Source organism: Crinia signifera, chromosome 3 (assembly GCF_055691185.1).
Source record: "Crinia signifera chromosome 3, ASM5569118v1, whole genome shotgun sequence".
Taxonomy (NCBI): Eukaryota; Metazoa; Chordata; class Amphibia; order Anura; family Myobatrachidae; genus Crinia; species Crinia signifera.
In genome coordinates, this window is record NC_139219.1 from 29,701,238 (window position 1) to 29,723,906 (window position 22,669).

Sequence of the window (22,669 nt, forward strand, 5' to 3'; positions counted from 1 at the left end):
CACAACCGTTCACGCAGTGCCCCGGGTCCTACAGCGTGTGCACCAAGGATACCCAATAAGCACACACATAAGGGCCCATGGACATGGCGTGCGCTCTGAAGCTGACCTTTTGTACCAATTACATTAGTAAAGAATGCTTCATTTACATAATGAAATCAATTATATGAATTTCTTCCTCCTACGCTGCTGGTAAAATACCCTTTGTTGTAATATAAACTACGGAATGTGTTCCTACACGTCTTGGTTTATACAACGCAGACTTATTGTTCAGCAGCTTCCTTCCAGAAGATCACGGGCTCCTAGTTAGAATTGTAATTGTCAAAAATAAAAAACCCCGACAGGCTGCGTGACACCGATTCAGGAGTTATAATTGCTCACTCGCTCTCCCTCTCTCTCTCTCTCGCTTTGATATATTTTATTAGGGACAGGTGATTGTGGAAAGCATAATATTACATCATACAGATTACTTGGCTCCTGGGAACATCCCCGCCAGCTGTATACAGTGCTCCAATAATACACTAAAGCTCATTCGCAAATAATGTAGGGCAGCCGCTATTGGTGAGCTGGTTTGCTCAGGTGCGCTAGATTCCGCAAGAGATGCAGCCTTAGAACTCTGCTTCCTGTGGTGAAAACAAATGTACATTTTGTGCCCGGTGAGTGGACAATGCTCTGCTTATATCTGGAAGCTGAGCAACCTGTGGGTCACCATTTGACTACTGTGTGCGCGTTTTACCGCCATATTTGCATGCATTCTCCGGCTATGTGTGTATTGTGCGTCTGCATTTGTTTGCATTACCTCATGTAACCAAATTCCCCTATTTAAAGCCCAGACTTGTTATATTTTTATATTTTATGCAGTTGTTGATGAACGTGTACAGGATTCTGCACACGTTCCTCATTTATTCCAATATCTCCATTTTACTAAACCTGTGACAGGTTCTGAGTGAGGCCTACCAGCCAACTCTATTTCCTGTGGTAAATCCAAGTGAGGAGATCCCATCGGCAGGTTTACGCCATGACTGCCTTAGCCGCCTCCTACATAATCACATGATTTAGAACCCCATGCCTCATAGGTAAGGGGCTGATGGCTTGAATCTCACCATGAAGGCCCCATGGGCTCAGGGAGTTTCTCCTGAGCAGGCAGTAGGGCGGCCATTTTGTGGCCTTAATAATTATTATAGAGAATATGCAGCCTAGAAATTGGTCATGGATGCTGAAAAAAATGCAGCAGTCATACGTTCCTAGTAAATTATCAGTATTTAAATAATGTAAAAGGATTATAACGTGGGACAACACTGGTTATTCATTATCATATAAATGATGTTCATAATGTGACTAAATAAGTGTTTATCATTATATGGATTACCATATAACACCTCCCCACCTACTGGCACCACTTCTCCTACTGAAAGGGATTAGTCTAGACTCTACAGAGTTATTGAGTTGATCTTGCTGATGTCACTGGCTTATTGGCCTGGATCTCTGAGAATGAGGAAATGTTTGTACACTTTACAAGTCAAATATTTCCTGTGAGAGCGAGTCTAGCAAATACAGGTGATGTTCGCTTTCAACAGAGATCACCTTCAGGTTACTTGCCTTTATTCCTAACTTTCATAACTTAATATAGTGAAGCAGAGCAGTGGTGCCGGTGGGGTGGGGGGGTGGGGGTACTCTTTACCCAGCCTAAGGCCTGCTGGCGGTTCCTGAGTCCCGTTGCCCTGCCACACTTTCCACTTGGTGGACAGGGGCACTTGGAGCAGGGAGAGAGCTGCTGAAGAAGTCACTCCTCTCTCTCCCTGTGTGATATCACAGACAACACACATAAAATCACACTTGCCTTCTTTGAAAAAAAAAAAAAAAAAATGCTCAGGGATTATAGTTGCTGGCTGTATGTGCTGTGCAGTGTGATGCCACAAATTGGGTTATCTACACTTAAAAGGTTTTTGCAATATATCGTTACAGAACATTTCTATCAATACATTTTAAGAAATTTTGCAATTATTGATAACCTTGCTGGCCTGCAATACTGGACTTCTTATTGCAAATATTTGCTGTTATGTCTTTTCTTCTCACTCAGCACAATACACATGATAAATGTGAGGCCTATGCAATAAATTCCTAATGCTATTTGACCTTGTGTGAATTATTTAATGTCCATCTCTTGCAGGGGCGTAGCGAGGGCAGAGCACGAGCTCCCAACGCCGGAAGATAACAGGGCGCCGGTGCTGTGCCTGTGCCGCCCACAGGAGGGTGCCGGACGGGGGCCCGACAGTCATTAACCAGACGTCGGGATCTGTTAAAAGTAAACACAGACGGCCGGGTTCCCGAGGCCATCCTCCCTCGTGGGGGGTCACGATCCCCATAAAGGGAGAATAGAATAGGTGGCGAGCCACCTTGCCCGCAGCGTGGCGAGCGCAGCAAGCCCGCAAGGGGCTTCGTTGCGCTGGCTATGCTGTCTGGCCAGTCGGGCTAATGACTGTTGGGATCCCGACTGTCGGAATGGCATACCACACCCGCAGGAGATGTGCTGCTATTTTCAGTTCCCGCTGGACTGCTAGCCAATAGGCACTTACGGTCATCTGGTGGCTGCTGGACCATGAGCGCCTATTGAATAGCAGTCCAGCGGGAGACGTGAATCGAAAATAGCAGCACATCTCCCGGACACAGTCGGGAGCGGGCAGGGGAGCTGGTGGTGCATTGAATTAGCGGTGGGGAGCTGGGAGCAGGCTTTTGCACAGTTCTGTCCCCCTTGGCTATGAGCAATTTCAGTCCCCCTTGGCATCGAGCATGTAGGTAAGTGGCACTTATGTGTCAAATGTGTAATGGGCATTACGGTTTGTTATATAGTAACACGCGACTTCCACTATCACATCTATGCTGATAACACTGAAATCTACCACTCCTTTCCTAATCGCTCTCCCTCTATCCTCACTCATATCTCCAACTGTATCTCTGCTGTCTACTCTTGGATGACCCAACGCTTTTTTAGACTTAAAATATCAAAGACTAAGCTGACCTCTTCCCACCCTCCTGCATAAAACCTGACCATCGCTTATCCTTACCTACTGTTTATGCCCACTTCTTTCCCTTCTGTGTCACCCCTGTCTGTCTAACCCTCCCCTTTAGAATGTAAGCTCTCACGAGCAGGGCCCTCTCTCCTCATGTGCCTTTCTTAGAATATATAAACCACTGCCACCCTGATGATTGCTTCAGTGTCCTGTCCCCTGATGCAACTATCCATGTTAACCATGTACTTGTCCTAAACTGTCTTGTACTGTAATTTGTTATGTGTTTTTGATTATAACTATGCTCTGTAAAGCGCTGCGGAATCTGTGTGCGCTATATAAGAAACTGTTAATAAATAAATAGTATGTAATGGACATCATGTTTGGCCTTATGTGTAATTAGCATCACGGCATGTGGCTTGATGTGTAATTGGTATTACATAGTTCGCTAAAATGTGCAATGGGCATTACGGTGTGTGGTGTATTGCACTTTTCACACCACAGGAGCCTCACCTACTAAAATATGGGGGGGGCACGAAACATGCCCTTGCTCCGGGCACTAAGGCACCTAGCTACACCACTAATATCTTGCTTAAAAAGTGAATTTTAAAACTTTTACCGTATATACTCGAGTATAAGTCGACCCGAATATAAGCCGAGGCACCTAATTTTACAACAAAAAACTGGGAAAACTTATTGACTCAAGTGAGACCCTCACTCGAGTATAAGCCGAGGGGGGCTTTTTCAGCATAAAAAATGTTCTGAAAAAGTAGGCTTATACTCGAGTATATATGGTACTTTGTATTGTACTTTTGGTGTATTTAACTAAAGATCACAAATATAATGAGAGAGAGAGTATATGAGCCTGGACAGACCTCATACTTGACTGCAGCAATTCACTATCTTTGCCCAGAAATTCCTTGGTCAACACTGGCTACAGTAAAGAATGCAAGGAATCATGAGATTTGATTTTGATGCAGTTCAGTTGGAGATAAAAGCTTCAAACAGGACTCTCCTGCAGGAATTACAAGGGTAGGAAACTATGACATACAGTATATGTCCCTACCTGTTCTCCTAGACTGTAAGATCTGATTATATAAATACATGGCTGAAGTGCGCAAAAGGAAACAAGAATGTGTTTAGTGAAAGTTGCATGAGGACACATACACGTCAAATTACATGTGTGCCATCAATTTACTATAGCAAGTCACAAAGAAAAACTGTGGCTGATCCATTGCATTGATTTAAATGAGTGTATTTGACTAATTACTCTGCAGGTAAGTTTTACAGGACAATACGCGGAGTTCATCCACCATTCCGTTCCCGTTAGACCATATATCTAGATTTGGATGATTATATGGCCTTGTATAGGTCTATACTGGGCTATAATAGCGGGTGCGTCTAGTATTAGATAGTGGCCGGGACACTTTGTGGATAGGGGAAAGTAAATAATCTGTGTAGAATGGTTATTAGACAACCTGTGGTTTGACCTTTCCACCCTGGGAAGTGATTACAGTAATGATACAGCGGATAGTCTTGCTGGCTTATAGTGAATGTTTGCTCAGCGGAGTTCTTAACACTCTCCTACAAGAGGTATCAAGTTATCTGACTGATCTGTCAATATGTCACACTGCGGCTTCTGTTCCGATGAATTCTGTACAGCTGGCAGGCGTCTTCTGAGATGTGACATGAGGAACGCAACTTAGACGGAACATCAAAGCAAAATATGTAACAATTATCAGACACATCGTCAGTTCTGTCAGTGGCCAGATTGTTGCGTCTTAAAAGAAATCGGAATTGCAAAGGGGGTGTGTTATAGGGTCTACAGTAATAAGGAGGACATGGAGGTATGGGTCATAGAGACGACTATATTAAAGTCAACAGTTATTAGGTCCACCGCAAGTGGTCAACAGGGTCGACACAAGTAATAGACACCAAAATACATGAAAAACTCAGGTTGAACTATGTCGACTTATATGGACATAGTATGTGTACCGCTTTGCTCGCCATGCTTCTGTGCAATTAAAACAGTTGAAATTTTATTTAATTAATTTCAAGCATGGAGTTAAAGTGGGCGGGAGAGTTCCACCACCTGTAATGGCGGGGGGAAACTGTTCCACCTCCGCCACAGCCCTGCACAGTAATTACAACAGAAAAGCCAGTCCCAGCGGCTTCCTTTTTCTGGCACGGTGTAAGTAATGTCATGCTGTCACCGCCACTGAAGTCAAGAAGAGAAGAGAGGAAGCTGCTGCAGGGGGGATAGATGTGTAACTGGTACTACCTCTCTGTAGACATTATGTGTAAGCAACACTGCTGTGTGCCATAATGTTAATAAGGGCCACTGCTGTGTGTCATAATGTGACTAAGGGGCACTACTTTGTGGTGTGATATAGTCACTGCTTCAGGTGTAATATGAATATGACTGCTACTGTATGGCATAATTTGAATTGGGGATACTATTGCGAGACCATTATGCCTTTTTAAAGTATAGGCACAAATTGTGTAGTTTGCAGGGGTGCCAAAAACCTTGGCAATGGTCTGGGCTCCACCTGATGGGGGGGAAAGGGGGGAGGAGTGGCAGGAGAAGTTCCACCACCTCTCCAGGACCACTTTAAGCCCAGCTTTTAAAGTTTCAATCTAGAACAATCACCTCCTCACATATACATCTATTATTTAGTACAACGTTCTAGCCAACCCTACCTGTTCTCCTAGACCAGTGTTTTTCAACCACTGTGCCGTGGCACACTAGTGTGCCTTGAGCTGTTCTCAAGTGTGCCCCCAGATCTAGAGATGTCCAAACCAGTTTACAGCCACCACCAGATCAACTGTTATTTACTGGTCTCTTCTTTTCATGTAATGGGCCAATGTATTTTATTTTTGTTACCTGTGGGGACCAGTGTGATTGTTTTTTATATGGGGCCAATAGGTTTGATTTCTTTCCTGTGGGGGCCACTATTTTTTGCCCTGTGGGGATCTCATGGTGTGCCTTGGCAATTTTAAAATCTTATTAAGTGTGCCGCAAGGTAAAAAGGTTGAAAATCACTGTCCTAGACTGTAAGCTCTGACAAGCAGGACCCCCCAACCTCTTTATTCTCACCCAGAACTACCATGTTCCTCTGTGCTCTACCAGTCACCGGCATATACTCTAGAAGCAGATATCGGAGACCGACCCCCCCCACACACACACTTCCCAACTGCATCCAAATCCCCCATAGAAACTGATGTGATGCTGCCAGATTTACCACTGACCCACAACAGTTGTATACACTTTGCATAATTACCCAGCAGAGAAATCCTCCAGAACCATCCCAAGCAACGGCCATCGGACATGCGTGGTCAGTGGGACCTCTTCCACTGTGAGAATAACACAGGAACGTCCATGAGGCAGCACCATTATACAAATCTCCAGTATAATCGCATATTGCATTGTGGTTGGGGGCACTAATATCTTCCCCAGATCGCCATACAGATATTGATAAATGTGTCCCTTAGATGTCTGAACACGTCACGGTCTAACTTTATCCCTTTCTAGTTATCATTTTACATAAAATTGCTTGTGGTACTTTTACATTTCTCTTTATAACGCTACAGACACTGGTGCCGACATAAATAGAAGCAAATACTAATAATGGCAGTTTGTGACGTTCAGCCGCTACAGTGACACTAATACCGAGGCCCTCACCGGCATAGCTGAGTGCAGGTCCCGGCCTGCACACCGTAAGCGCAGATCGTGATCTCACAACAGTCAATATTGTCATTCTGTCCAAACATTTACACGTGTGATTAACAAGGCAAATAAGCCTGATCATCTGCGCCCTGCTTAACCCCTTCCTTACCAGATGTTTCACCCCATACGGCTAGAGAATGTTTGAGCATGGAATAAGTTAACTGGTGCAATGTGGGTACAGCAAAAGGAATTGAGGGGTAACATTAATGGCAGTTTTAAAATCATAGCATCCGACCGCTCGGCAGCAACCTGGCAATCACCCAGGCTGTACCGCTACACCTCTGCACTGTTGGCATAAGTAGCCTCTTATCAGAACCAGAAATCTATCAATATACAACACAGAGCCATGGCCTCAGACTTACCAATCAGCTTAATTCCCCTATATGCCCCTTACATGTCCTCAAATTCTCCATTAGCTTACATTCCCCATATGTGCCCTCAGATCCACCCACCAGCTATTAGCTATCACTATATGCCCCTTACATGCCCTCAGACCCGTCCACCAGCTAGGAGATAGATATCCCTCATATGACTTCAGACCCACCCACCAGCTATTAGATATCACCCATATGCCCTTTACATGCACTCAGACCCGCCCACCACCTACAATGCACACCCTGCAGTGCTGCAGCACATCTAGAGATGCACGGTTAAAAATGTAATAAAGAAATATTCTGTAGAGGTTGCAGCAGGGCATTTACAACCAGGCTTGGTAAGGGTCAAAATCCCAACCGCTCTATTTAAATGTTTTCTGCTAGCAATCAGCAGACACAATGTAATGTATCCAGTGCTTAATCTGTACTGTAAGTACATTCCTCTAACGCCTACACTGGAAGCTCCATGCATGTTATCATACATCAGACCTCCCGTCTGATACATTACGGTTATATAATATCTAAGACACATTATATAAGCAGCAGCTGTGGGTATATGCCCAGGCAACGTGAATATAATCTTTATGCGGATAATCCAGGACTGGTGCCAAATCTGTAAATGGATTTCTAACCAACAAAATAAATAGAAAAGCTGTGGGGAAAATGAACGTCCTGAGGTTGGAGACATTGCAGGAGTTCTATCAGCGGAGTTGTATATAGATTTAGAGATATTTATATTTCTATATACCACTCCACTGATAGAACTCCCGCAGGCACTGACGAACCTCCTCCCAGCGAAACGGACGTTTGACCTATGACAGCTCCAGTCGCATATGCGACAACACGTGGATCCAGGCACACCAGAGAGACCAAGCAGAACACCCGACCCCAGACACCGATAAGTGGCGGTAACCGCACCTTCCAGGGCAGCGCATAGCTCTACCCGCCCACACTTCGGGCTGCTCTCCTATACTCACAACTAGGGTGGCCAATCCCGGGATCTGGCCCCTAAAACGCCGGGATTTCAATCCACGGGATTGGAGTTTCCAATCCCGGGATTTCGGGATTAGACTGCGCATGCGCAGTCTAATGCCGGGCAGCGTCTGAGCTAGTGCTCAGACGCTGCCCGGCTTCTCCCGTCCCGGGCAGCGCGGCTCTGCGCAGCGTGACGGCGTCAGAGGTCACGCTGCGCAGGCCACACAAACAGCCGCCTCATCCGTGCGCACCACGCCGACCTCCAGCCGCCTTGATGATACCGCCCACCCATCCACCCAGGCTGCCTGCTCTGGGCTCTTACTGGACCCCGAAGCATCGCCCGACGAACAAGCCAGTCACCCACCCAGGCTGCATCCTCCTCCATGCCCAGCTCCATCGCCCACCGGCCCGGCCGCACCGCAATTGTAAGTAAATATGCGGGCGGCCGGGGCGGGATTTTGTATAGGAAGCCGATCCCGGGATTGGGCATTTTTCAATCCCGAATCCCGGGATTGAAAAAATGCCCCGGGATTGGCTTCCCTACTCACAACTTTTTCTCCAGCAGTAATACATGCCGGTGCACAGCACCGCCTGCTCATACTTGAAGCTGCAGATATATACTTTTGGCTTTACCTTGGCTGTCGTCATTTTCTGCTGACCTACAGCTAATAACGCTCACTTCCCACCAATGCTCCTGCAAATGGGAAGCAGCAGTATATTGGCCCGCAGGACATAAGTGGACTCTGCAATCTATCCCCCACATCCTTCATACCTCAGGGACACATCTCCAAGAAGGGATTTTGGATATACCCTGCTCTGATCTTGTATCATCAGGGTACCCAGTACCTCCGAGGGAGACAGCAGATGTTCCATCTATTCTATACAGTACTCCCTACATACAGCATACAGATATGTACAGCCCGCTCACTGTCAGGTAGTCTGGACGACTTATTATTATTATTATAATTTTATTTATAAGGCGCCACAAGTGTTTCGCAGCGCCGTACAAAGGTGTTCCGTTAGCAGCGCCGTACAAGTGTTCCGTTAGCAGCAGCTGTATACTTTACAACTGTAGGAGTCTTAGTCTATTATTATTGTTTAATATCCTCCCTACTTGTTACCGCTGCATATGCCAGGTTGCCACGGGTATGCCCATGTGTTTATTTATTAAACCAAGGGCAATTTGTTTTATGTCTACTGTAACTGGTGTAGCCAGATCACACCAGGATATAGAGCTATCCCTTCCTGGTCATACAGATATAGTTACCATAGTGAAATTAATGTTTCGCAAGCTTACACAAAATAACGGTGTCCAAGCACCAGATAGAGAAACCACAGAATCCCAACCTATACAGGCCAAATACTACGGCCATGGTTGGTTTTACACTATAAAGATTCCTCAATTCTCTACATACAAAAAAATTGCAGGTGCATAAAAAAGATCATCAACGCTAAAACCCGGGTTTTCGATGGCGTCATCCAAATGATTTAAAACGATGCACTAACCTTTACATGTTTTATGTAGTTTGTCCAATAAGTTTTTACGCAAATCTATTAAAAGTTATGTCTTAAATAATATAAGAAAAACTCGAACATATTTGTTTAGTTATTTGTCAAAGCGTGCCCCCAAACAAAAAAGTACCTTTTCTCCCCCCCCATTTTTTCTGAGAACTCCCGCAATGTCTCCAACCTCAGGACGTGCATTTTCCCCCCAGCTTTTCTATTTATTTATTTTTTAACCCAATCCCTAAAATGGAACATTTTTGTTGATGAAAACCACCAATAATGGGATTATGAAGCCTTACATGGGTGCCCTTCTCAATTTATGTTGACATTGATTCTGATCCTAACAGACGAAACGCGTAGGGTTACTCTTTCTGCATGTCTCGCATCTTGGCCAAGATTGGGAGATAAAACTATTGGTGCAACATTGTACTTTGAATGTTTAAAAAAAATTCAAATAAATGTTTTTGATTTTATTATGGTCCTGTATTTTAGACCATAGATAGATAGATAGATAGATAGATAGATAGGAGCTCTAAAGAAGCTCACCAATAATAACTTCTATCTATACGCACACACTTTTAAAAGAGGTTATGAAAATCACTGAGCACTCAGAAAATCAAAAGAAAAAAAAAAAGGTAATATTTAATAAATTTTAATACTGACAAAGTTACAAAAGCAGCTTTTAAAACATGTGAGTGCGGGGCTGGTGTGTGCTTGAAATCAAGGAAAGCTACAAAAACCATCATTAATGAGTTGTGACAAGGTGGTTTCAAGTATAAGGGTTGTTCACAGGTAGACTAATCATGTCGCTGCTCTTTCATTTCTCCCCCATTTACACTCATTACAAACCCATGGAACAGGACAAGTAAATCTATCCTGTCAGGTTAGAGGAGGAGGAGCCTGTAAAACTACAACCATGAATTACATGGAGTCTAACGTCTTCAGAACGAGCTAAGAAGAGCAAGAAGCAGACAAGAACAGAACAAGTCATGGGGAAGGCAGCCATTTTATGGGCGGAGACAAGATATGACAACAGTGATTGCAATCTCATGAACCTTGGCCCGGTACACAAAATGGCTGCCTCCGCTCTATGCAAGTTCATAATAAACACAACTCTATTAGATCCACAGATGTAGCTATAGGAGATGCCGTATCAGTGATCTGGCTAAATAAGGCCACACACTGTAGTAGGCGGGTAGTGCAGGGGATGTGGGAGAATAATGGGGGGGTTTCGCACACCTGTGTATGAGGGCTGTCACAGAGCTGCGTTGGCTGCAGAAAACCACCATGAGCCAGTGACGTATTTGAGGAGCGACGCTGTCACGGTTCACGGCTACTATGAGTTGCAGCCAGCGCCACATCCCAATCGTACATTGTGGTGGGGAGGAGAGAACCGGGCAGAGTCCCGTTTTCCCGTGACCCTATATGAATTATTGCTAATGTTTTATGGACATGGAATGTGTCATTGTACAGGATTTGATAACAGGATACAGACTCGTTATCTGGAACCACTGCTCAGTTAAATAACACGGTCTTATTAATATAGTGTTCCAGAGCTCCCTGCCAGACAGCAGGGCCCTCTGCCAGTGTGTCAGGTATTAAGGGAGTTCCCACTGCGTGTCAGGCCAAGGCCTGAAGTCCGCTGTGACGAATGTGCCCGAGCGTCATGCTTATTCTACAGATACAAAGTCTCATAGTGCACATCCCAGGAGTCTGCGCCGGGCCCTAATTACAGGCTGCTGGGATAATTATAGGGTAAGACTACAGGGGCGCATTATGATCTGCAGTGACAGACATGCCTGCTAGACTAGAACCAGGCACCAGTGAGGTCACACACACACACAGGGCCTTTCCTGCAGTGTACAGAGGCCCCATAAATATAGGTGCATATGTAAGCAACAGGGTGGGGTGATTTATGTGGCTTGGTTATTGGCCACAGTGTAACGTTAGTTATTACAGGGACACACCCCAGCCAACAGCCAGAAATAGGCAAGTCTAAACCAAAATCATAGGAGACAAAAAGTGAAATTAAGTTTAAAAAAAAAAAGAACTCTACAATCCCAAGCTCAGTACAACCCCATCAACACTGTGCTGTTTTAATACCCGGGGCACCTGCTGACAGAGGCAGCCCAATGGGATAACACAAGATCTACTGTGCTGCTAGAACATACCGCTGCCTGCGCCAAGATGCCAGCACCAAACATGGATACATTCACGTTTCTGCCTGGGCCCAGGAACACACACAGCCCATTATAAGAGGGCAGCAGATACTGTGGGACGCGGTTTCTTTTGGGGTTTTGTTTAACTTATAATATTCAACACAAAACTGCATTTTCAGATCCTTACTGGGGCAACTATAAGCAGTACTACAGAACGGGGAAATAACTAACCCTGGCTTCTAGCACAGATGACACATGTGTAACACTCCAGCTGAGGCCAGTGTTCATTATCACTGTCCCTGTATATAAGCATTACCGCATCTGCAGGGATATGGAAGCCTAGTACTTGAAGAGGGGTTTTTTTTAGGTTTAAAGTCCGACAGACAATCCTGGGTGTTTATCTGTGGAATATATGAGCCATCCGGCCAACTCCCAATGAATGTAACGTTCCCTTGTAACTAACGGTGTCCTGTTCATGCAAAGTAAATATTTGGAGGCTTAAGGGGTAGGTTAGTGCAGAGTGTCAGCTCTGAGGGTTAGTCCTAATATGAAGTCGCCCGGTGGTGCAGGTGAGCAGTAAGCGACAGAAGCCGATCAGATAAAATGCAGCACAACAGACACAGGGCAACGCCACGTGGAGGTTTTATGGCCCCAATACACATAAACACAGATGATTAGATTTATGTGCTCACTTCACCCTGCGCTTGATGGGTAAGAAGATTATTTGTGGTTAACAAACAGTGTTGAGAAAGAGTCCCCTTGGCGAGGTTCCACTATACAGAGAAATGTGCTGGCTGACCAGGTGGAAGCAATGTGATCTGGCTACGGCAGGGCTGGATGAGAGGAGAATGGGTTTCTTATTCTCCTTTACGGCAACATGGCCAGAAAACAAGCTTAAGACGTGAACAGATGCTTAAGTGCAAACATCTACACCCGTGAGAACGCGGCCTATCCCTTCGATAGGAACTAGTGACCTAACCAAGGCGTGATGCAAGAGGTGCCTCATGCCTCCGTCACCTCACTAGTTCCTAGTGGACATACTGGTTATAGTCCTATATTCTCATGAATAATGATTTTAGGCCACAATGGCCGCTTCTGCTGTGTAGGTGATGAGGCCCCTCTAATTGCTTTTCCGTTCCTTGTCCTATTTAAAAGCAAAGGCCCAGTAAGAGTAGGGGGTCATACTTCAGTCTGCTTGCCATGCGAATTCCATATTCTAGGGCTAGGACGCCTGGCAGCCCCCAAAGCCGATAAAAGTACTAGAAGTCCTGCAGTTATTCCTGCTTGATTTCTCCTTTCAGTTCCCTCTTCACGCGGGAGTATGGGCTGAGCGTATCGTCCATTATAAAGTCGTACAAGACCTTCACCCAGGAGGTGTACTGTGGGAGGGGGTCGTAGTATTCCGCCGCTATCTTCCGCACCTGCAGGGAACAAGAGGGACTCTGTAAGAGCAGAAAATTCAGTTTTATACAGGAGACACAGGAGGATGCGCTGTGCAACCAATGCTCTGGGTTACGGTCCTGGGATATTCGTATTGGTGGGTTTGAGAGTGTTGCAGCAACAGGATTATCATTAAAAGTTACTTTTTATACAATATTTTCTAGTGCACCACCTACGGACATTCTATGTCTTTGTACAATTCTACACTGAGAACGGGACTAATCCGAATGAAGGCAATATGGATTACCTGGATGAGAGAGTTTGCCATTAATTCTGTAACGAGTATTTTCCAAACGATAAAGATATATGAGTCGATTCAATTATCGCACTGCTAACTCCGACTAGTGTATTTCTGCTTGCACCCCTCCTGCGGTGCGAGCAGGAATCCGATAAAACTTGGGTGGCAATGCGGTTCTGTGCCTGCCAATTAGAATGCTCTGAGAAAGTGTTAAAAATTGAATCTGCATTTTCTGTTCTACCAGTGATCATCTGGTTTCATGAAGTAAGACTGTAATCGTTCATAACCACTGAATGAAATGCACCTAGTCGTCAAGGGCAAAAATTTGTCTGCATGTACAGACCACAGGAGGGGACGCCAACGACCTGCAGCACTGCACATAGTTAGCCATATAGGGCCGACTTCTGGTTCACTCAAAAAGCGCATTTGGTTTGTTAATGGACAAAACAATGCCGCACTGCAGGTGGGGCAGATGTAACCTGTACAGAGAGTTAGATTTAGGTGGTGTTTGTACTTCAAACTGATATCTATATTGCAGTGTAGCAGTATTTACCCTGCACAGAAACAAAATAACTCCCCTAAATCTAACGCTCTCTGCACATGTTACATCTGCCCCACCTGCTGTGCAGCACGGTTTTGTCCATTAGCAAAACAAATGTGCTTTGCAAGTGAACCAGAATCAGGCCCATAGTGTGTACACACTAGAACATTCTCGTACAGTATAACTAATACCTACTCTAGTTACAGCGAGTCTATGTCTGGGCAGATTCCACAGTTTACCAAGTACTGCGATGCTCACAGCAAACTGCTGGCAGGCGGCTGCTGCTGCTTTAAGCCTCATTTGCAGTAATAGCCACGGATTACAGACCCTGGCCAGGGAAGACCACAGGGATTAACGAGTCCTTACCTGCGGCAGGTTCTTGCCTGGGACACTCGGGAAGTCGTGATGCTCATTGTGGTAGCCGACATTGAACGTTAGGTAGTTTAAAGGGCCGTAGTAGGAGTAAGTCTCGTGTCCCTTTAGGAACATGTAATGTTCAGCAATAAAGTGTCCTGAAATGGGATGGAGCCCAAGGCCGAGGATGGAACCCACCAGCATGTAAATCATGGTTTTCACCCCAAAGAGGTAGTAAATGACAACGTCGAAGGAAAACTGCACCACCAGGTTAATAATCTCCAGCTGGGAGATGGGCTTTGGGTTAATGCAGAGAGGTCGGATGGTGTAGAACAGAGGCTGGAGTACGATCCACACCAGCTTCCTCAGAGGCGTGCAGAAGAACCAGCCCTCGAAATCGGTGGGAATGTCCACATCGATGCCGTCCCCGCCGAGGTAGCGGTGGTGGTCCATGTGGTATCTCTTGAAGGAGATGGAGTAAGGCAGGCCGATGGGCAGGTTGGCGAACATCCCGAAGCAGCGGTTCCACATGGCTTTGTTGTTTCCGAAGGCACAGTTGTGAGAGATCTCGTGGATGCCCAGGGTCATGGAGTGGCTGATGCAGCTGCCGAACACGTAGGTCCAGAACATGAGCCACTTCCACTCCAGGTCCCGCACCAGGTAAAAGGCGACCAGCTGAGTCAGGACCATCATTGAAATGATCCATATTAAATTATAATCCGGTTTCATCAGCCTCTTTATCTCGGGATATTTAGCTGCAAGGGGAAAGGAAAAAAAATAAATGAGAGAAGAGCCGGCCATTGGTTGGTTTGGTTTAAATTGGTGGCGCCTACGTATCGGACCTCCACCAGCCACATCTAGTTATACACTATGTATGTGCGTGTAATGACCATCTTTTGCTGACCACACTAAGATGCATCAAACCTCATCAGATTCTAGTATTGATTCATCTAGTACAGTGGTTCCCAAACTTTCAGTCCAAGGCACCCTTTGGGTCTCCATGACTTTCCACGGCACCCTTAAGCCAAAATAATTAATATGGGTAAGTAGGTGGCCTGTGCGAAAAATTTCACATGCGACCAGCGACCCCCAGCATGGCCAGGGACAGCAGCGATCGTTCACTGCGCCCATCTATCCCACTGCACTGCAACCCCCTCCCACACATTGCTCTCACCTAACCCACTGCCCCATAGCACCCACCTAACCCCCTACACACACTTGCACTGCCAGCAACTGCTACACTGTACCCACCTAACTTACTTCACCCACCCACACTGTACTCGCTTACCCCCTGCCACACTGCATCCACCTGCACTGCCATCCCCTGCCACAATGCGCCACCTGCACAACAACACTGCACCCAGCTGCACCCCCGCCCGCTGGCACACTGCACCCAGCTGCACCCCCCGCCCGCTGGCACACTGCACCCCCGCCCGCTGGCACACTGCACCCCCGCCCGCACACTGCACCCCCGCCCCCTGGCACACTGCACCATCTGCACCCCCCACCCCCTGGCACACTGCACCATCTGCACCCCCCACCCCCTGGCACACTGCACCATCTGCACCCCCCACCCGCTGGCACACTGCACCCCCCACCCGCTGGCACACTGCACCCCCCACCCGCTGGCACACTGCACCCCCCACCCGCTGGCACACTGCACCCCCCACCCGCTGGCACACTGCACCATCTGCACCCCCACCCGCTGGCACACTGCACCATCTGCACCCCCCACCCGCTGGCACACTGCACCATCTGCACCCCCCACCCGCTGGCACACTGCACCCCCCACCCGCTGGCACACTGCACCCCCCACCCGCTGGCACACTGCACCATCTGCACCCCCACCCGCTGGCACACTGCACCATCTGCACCCCCCACCCGCTGGCACACTGCACCCCCCACCCGCTGGCACACTGCACCCCCCACCCGCTGGCACACTGCACCCCCCACCCGCTGGCACACTGCACCATCTGCACCCCCCACCCGCTGGCACACTGCACCCCCCACCCGCTGGCACACTGCACCATCTGCACCCCCACCCGCTGGCACACTGCACCATCTGCACCCCCCACCCGCTGGCACACTGCACCCCCCCCACCCGCTGGCACACTGCACCCCCCCCACCCGCTGGCACACTGCACCCCCCCACCCGCTGGCACACTGCACCCCCCCACCCGCTGGCACACTGCACCCCCCACCCGCTGGCACACTGCACCCCCCACCCGCTGGCACACTGCACCATCTGCACCCCCCACCCGCTGGCACACTGCACCATCTGCACCCCCCACCCGCTGGCACACTGCACCATCTGCACCCCCCACCCGCTGGCACACTGCACCATCTGCACCCCCCACCCGCTGGCACACTGCACCATCTGCACCCCCCACCCGCTGGCACACTGCACCATCTGCACCCCCCACCCGCTGGCACACTGCACCATCTGCACCCCCCACCCGCTGGCACACTGCACCATCTGCACCCCCCACCCGCTGGCACACTGCACCATCTGCACCCCCCACCCGCTGGCACACTGCACCATCTGCACCCCCCACCCGCTGGCACACTGCACCATCTGCACCCCCCACCCGCTGGCACACTGCACCATCTGCACCCCCCACCCGCTGGCACACTGCACCATCTGCACCCCCCACCCGCTGGCACACTGCACCATCTGCACCCCCCACCCGCTGGCACACTGCACCATCTGCACCCCCCACCCGCTGGCACACTGCACCATCTGCACCCCCCACCCGCTGGCACACTGCACCATCTGCACCCCCCACCCGCTGGCACACTGCACCATCTGCACCCCCCACCCGCTGGCACACTGCACCATCTGCACCCCCCACCCGCTGGCACACTGCACCATCTGCACCCCCCACCCGCTGGCACACTGCACCATCTGCACCCCCCACCCGCTGGCACACTGCACCATCTGCACCCCCCACCCGCTGGCACACTGCACCATCTGCACCCCCACCCGCTGGCACACTGCACCATCTGCACCCCCCACCCGCTGGCACACTGCACCATCTGCACCCCCCACCCGCTGGCACACTGCACCATCTGCACCCCCCACCCGCTGGCACACTGCACCATCTGCACCCCCCACCCGCTGGCACACTGCACCATCTGCACCCCCCACCCGCTGGCACACTGCACCATCTGAACCCCCCACCCGCTGGCACACTGCACCATCTGCACCCCCCACCCGCTGGCACACTGCACCATCTGCACCCCCCACCCGCTAGCACACTGCACCATCTGAACCCCCCACCTGCTGGCACACTGCACCATCTGCACCCCCCACCTGCTGGCACACTGCACCATCTGCACCCCCCACCTGCTGGCACACTGCACCCCCACCTGCTGGCACACTGCACCATCTGCACCCCCCACCTGCTGGCACACTGCACCATCTGCACCCCCACCTGCTGGCACACTGCACCATCTGCACCCCCACCTCCTGGCACACTGCACCATCTGCACCCCCACCTCCTGGCACACTGCACCATCTGCACCCCCACCTCCTGGCACACTGCACCATCTGCACCCCCACCTCTTGGCACACTGCACCATCTGCACCCCCACCTCCTGGCACACTGCACAATCTGCACCCCCACCTCTTGGCACACTAGCCTCTGCTCCCTCCCTTCCTTTCACCGCGCACTGACAGACACCCAGCAGCAGTGTCCCTGCCCGGTGTCCTACTACTGCCGCCTCCGGCCATCCCCTTCCACACTATTCACGGCTCTGGGGACACTGGATCTGCGGCATGACTGTCACTGCGCAGCGGCACCCCAGGGAGTTATTTCTCTACTGCCGCCTGGAAAACGACAGACACAATCTGATAGCTACAGGCCACAGCACCTCTTTATTTTTTAGAAGCTCTAGTCCTAAATTTACCACTGAGTTGTTGCTACGGGCAACTCCTCTTCAGAAGGTTCGATAAGTCTTCCCGCAAGTCTCCTACGCAGGGTACAGTAGGAGCAGTTTGGATCAGAGATTGTGCAGATCTTATACCGGCACAGCCCAGCCAGAGCAGCAGTCATCTCTGGACAAGTGGAGACACGCACACCGCACAGCATTCCTAATGGGAACCCTTCATGTAACTGCAGAGCCCAAGGTGTACACCCTCCCTGCTCCATACTGCGGGGATCTCTCCCCAACAGTCACTACTCTCCTCATCACTTACAGCTAACAGAATTACACAAAAACATGTTGAATTCCTCTGAGAATGATATATGAACCTTTTATCTCATCTCCCCTAGTAACGCAGCTCAGTAGTAGGCCATATCCGAAGCATTCATTTAGTAATGAGTACATGCAATCAATCAACTACACGGCTTCATTCCAATCATGCTCATTGTAGTCAGTGTCTTTCAGTCATGAATTTACATCAGTCAGGCCGGTTATTTTCATCCTGCTGGGATTTGACACACGAGGACGTTAAGAGGAGGCTAATGTGACACGTGTAGTACAGATGTCAGTGATGTCATCGCTAAGACCTAACAACGTGTTGGAATAAGGACAGTATCGTTCCTCCACATCATTCTCCCAGCGTGTTCACATGTGCGGATGGACAGCAGCACATATTTAAGGAGGTTTACAAGTTTGGTATCAGACATCCCCAAAATGTCTTCTACACAAGAGGTGCACACACTTCCTTGCAGTAACACTGCGTTCTAGGTCTGTCGTCTGTGTGTGATTACCGATGACACAGCTGCAACACCGCACTTAGAAGAGGACAATGCATTACATATGCAGGAGCCAATCGGGGGCGCTGTAACATTTCCCAAACATATTTGGTAGCTGCATAAAAAGTGTGACCCCCTCCCCTCCGCTGCTTTGCCACCTCCTTGTAACTTCTCTGAATTCCAGTCTCAGGCTTATGCTGGAATGTGACCTGCCCTAAATATTGCATCCCGTGAAGCATAAGAACAGTCTGTCACCATGACAACCATGTTGCGCTCTAAGTCACCCGAATTTAAGCGCACAGATCTTACAGTGAAAGACCGCCCCTAAACATCACCAGTGATTTATCAACCCAAGGTCGGCAGGCATTGGGTCGACATGACAAGCATTAGGTAGACAATGGCTATGTCAACAGTCAAAAGGTCGACATGGGGAAGGGGGTGGTTTCATTTTTTTTTGTCCTGAAATGTCGTCATAGTGTACAGGGACACCACTGCGCTCGCCATGCTTTGGGCACGGTGCCTTGCTGCGCTCTGCACACTAATATATGCCACAGTGGATTGTAGGGTATGAAATATCGCCTGCCGGCGCCCCTGCCAAAAAAGTAAAAAACTCATGTCTACCAGGCTTGAGCACAGGTGACTTAATTAGTACCTGAGTGATTCTGATTAAACCATCTGTGCTAAACCCTGGATTTCACTAAAACCTGCACTGTTGGTGTGCCTTGAGGACCTTGAGGGAATGCCTGCACTAGGCAATATCGTTCAGAAAGCCCTTTCTGAGCGATACGGTGACAAATATCATCTAGTGTGTATGGGCCTATAAAGTGTAGCGGATACACAATTGTGATGTTGTCTATGTAAGATGATGTATGTGCTCCATGTATGTTTCTTTAAAGACAATAAAAGGTCCATACATACTGGGCGATTTTGACCAGCAGTTATGCTGACCGATGATGGGGGAAAAAAAGTTGCTGATATGAAAAATGCTCAATGTGTAGGCACTAAGTGCTCTTTGTCCATTTCAGCGATTTCCCCGGGGGGGTGAACGACTTTCCATAGCAGGACGCTATGGAAATCCGCCTACTCTATAGCACCTCTTCTGGTAATACCAGCAGATGAGCGGCTGGGTCAGCGATGACATGGGAGCACGAATCAACGCTCATCGCTGCCCCGTACACACTGGATGGCCTTTGAGCTGAGAGCAGCTGGAACAAGTAAACAGAGGCTTTCAGCTCAAAGTCACCCAGTGTGTATGGGGCTTAACAGTTGCTATTTGCTGCCGAACATCTGCCCCCCCTAAGCAGAGTATGTATTACATGTGTAGTAGCTCTAATACACAGCTAATAATGTTCTGCAGAGCAATCATTGTGATGAGTCAGCAATAGCCAATCGCTTTCCCTGGTTCACACAGATATTTGGCACTTCCCGATATCATACTGTGCGGCAGTGTCAACAGGCGGCAGCAATGATAACGACCGTTGGGGGGGGGGCCAGGCTCAAACTCACAACTCTAAAGGCCCCCATACACTATGCGATTTTGGGACGATTTCATCCGATAATCGGATTTGTGCCGATAATCGGATGAAATCGGCCCAAAATCGTAGGTATGTGACATTTGATCCGATCCGCGGGTCCCGTGCGCATCGGACCGGATCAGGGAGGTCGGACGGTCTGTACATACGATCACGTCCGACCTCCCTGTATGCATATGCCTGCCACCTGACAGGCATATGCATACAGACACCGAGGGAGTAGTGGGGGCGGCCAGCGGCAGCGGTGATGGGGGCGGGCACGGGCGGCGTGTGCGGTGAGCGCAGTGTACTTACACATAGCAGCAGCGGCGGGGACGGGACGCGCAGTGGCGGCTATTATATTTTTAAAATACTTGTCAAATGACCGGCCGCTCTCTGATTGGCTGAGAGCTCTCCGGCCAATCAGAGAGCGGCCGGTCATTTGACAAGTATTTTAAAAATATAATAGCCGCCACTGCGCGTCCCGTCCCCGCCGCTGCTGCTATGTGTAAGTACACTGCGCTCACCGCAAACGCCGCCCGCTGCCGCCCCCCCCCCCACCGCCGCTGCCCGCCCCCACTACTGCCGCTGCCCGCCCCCACTACTGCTCACCGCCCTGCAGCTCCCCGGGGTTTTTTTACATGGGATAAATCGCATGCGATTTATCCCATGTAAAAATGGCACATCAAGTGCCAAATTGTATGTGAGCCTCCCGGGGAGCTGCCGGGCGGCTCGCAGGTAAATTGGGTCCGACTTGTCCCTAGGACAAGTCGGCCTAATGTATGGGGGCCTGCAGTCACCCAGCCAAGCGCAACGTACACTGCCTCAGGCCAGGTTCTGGATTACACTTTCACTGAAGAACACTTCAGTAACATGATAGGACTTCTTCCTCCCCCATTAGTGGCAATGCAAACTCACTTCGTTCTGTCGTAGTGCGCACATATGGAAGCCACATATTACACATCGTTATGGGGCTGCCCACAAACATGCGCAATTCAGTGACACTTAAGGTGCGCCATTACCAGAGTTCCAGCACAGTCATATCCCTTCTAACTGACCGACCTACAAAACGGACAACGTTGTTTTCCCATAGGAAACAATTTTGGGTTGTGGTTTTTTCCTTCTGTTCTAGTCTCCCAGCCATTCCGTCATACCTAACGCCGGACATGTTCACAGCCTGACATCGTGTACAGCACATGCATCATACCCAGGGCGGGGCTTGCAGCGGGCTGATTATAATAGCTACGGGAGTTCTATCCCGGCGCTATTCACAGCGCAAGGACTAGGACTGACCCCCATGTATTGTGTGCTGGGAGGTTATTACACAGGAAGGAAGGCAGGATTCTCTCTGTACACAGGGATAGGAGTGTACATGATACAGCACAGGATTGCACACACACATTGGCATGTATAAAATACTTCCCAAAGCACAGGGTAAGATGCATACGTCACCCTGGCATTACAAGGACTGACGAGTCTCAGAGCTTCCCTGCAGCCCGGTATAACATGTAATTAATGAGCGCTAGCACGTGATATACTGTTCTGTGCGTATTATCGTTTGGTCTGTGCCAAAGCACATTAAATGCATTACATTAATGTCACGCAGGCCTCATTAGTAATGCACATATGTATGGGTGCTTTTTACAAACATTCCATGGAGCTCAGAACAGCTTAAAAAAAAAACATATTGGGTACTTGTTTCCTAGCACGGTACGCGTCCTCCGACCTTTTCATACCCCCACTATCCACGTCGGCGTGGAGTTGAGAACAGATTAGTGTGGCGAGCGCAGCGAGCCACCGAGCCCGAAGCGTGGCGAGCGCAGCGAGGGGACGCGGATACCTTCACAGGTAAACGCGTCCCTTCGTGGGCTTCACAGGTATCCGCTGCGCTCGCCACGCTTCGGGCTCGGTGGCTCGCTGCGCTCGCCACACTAATCTATTCTCAACTCCACGCCGACGTGGATAGTGGGGGTATGAAAAGGTCGGAGGACGCGTACCGCCGCGCTCGCCACGCTTCGGGTTCACGTTGATCGTGGGGTGGCGTTAACTATTTTTGAGGGTCCATTTCACTGGTCAGGGGGGTTTTTTGGAGTCTCTGGCCCATTTAACATTGTTCCCTATGTTGATTTGGGTAAATTA

General features: G+C 49.2%; 1 protein-coding gene across 1 annotated transcript in view; it reads right to left on the reverse strand.

The window, feature by feature from the left end:
• Positions 1–10,209: 10,209 nt before the first annotated feature.
• DEGS1 (delta 4-desaturase, sphingolipid 1) overlaps positions 10,210–22,669 on the reverse strand; it is a 13,928-nt gene continuing 1,468 nt past the window's right edge. Inside the window, exons 2-3 of the mRNA XM_083175570.1 lie at positions 14,332–15,074; positions 10,210–13,167 (exon numbers count right to left, since the gene is read on the reverse strand). Coding sequence (XP_083031696.1) covers positions 13,021–13,167; positions 14,332–15,074 — 890 coding nt within the window. The 3' untranslated portion in view covers positions 10,210–13,020. The remainder of the gene's footprint in view (positions 13,168–14,331; positions 15,075–22,669) is intronic.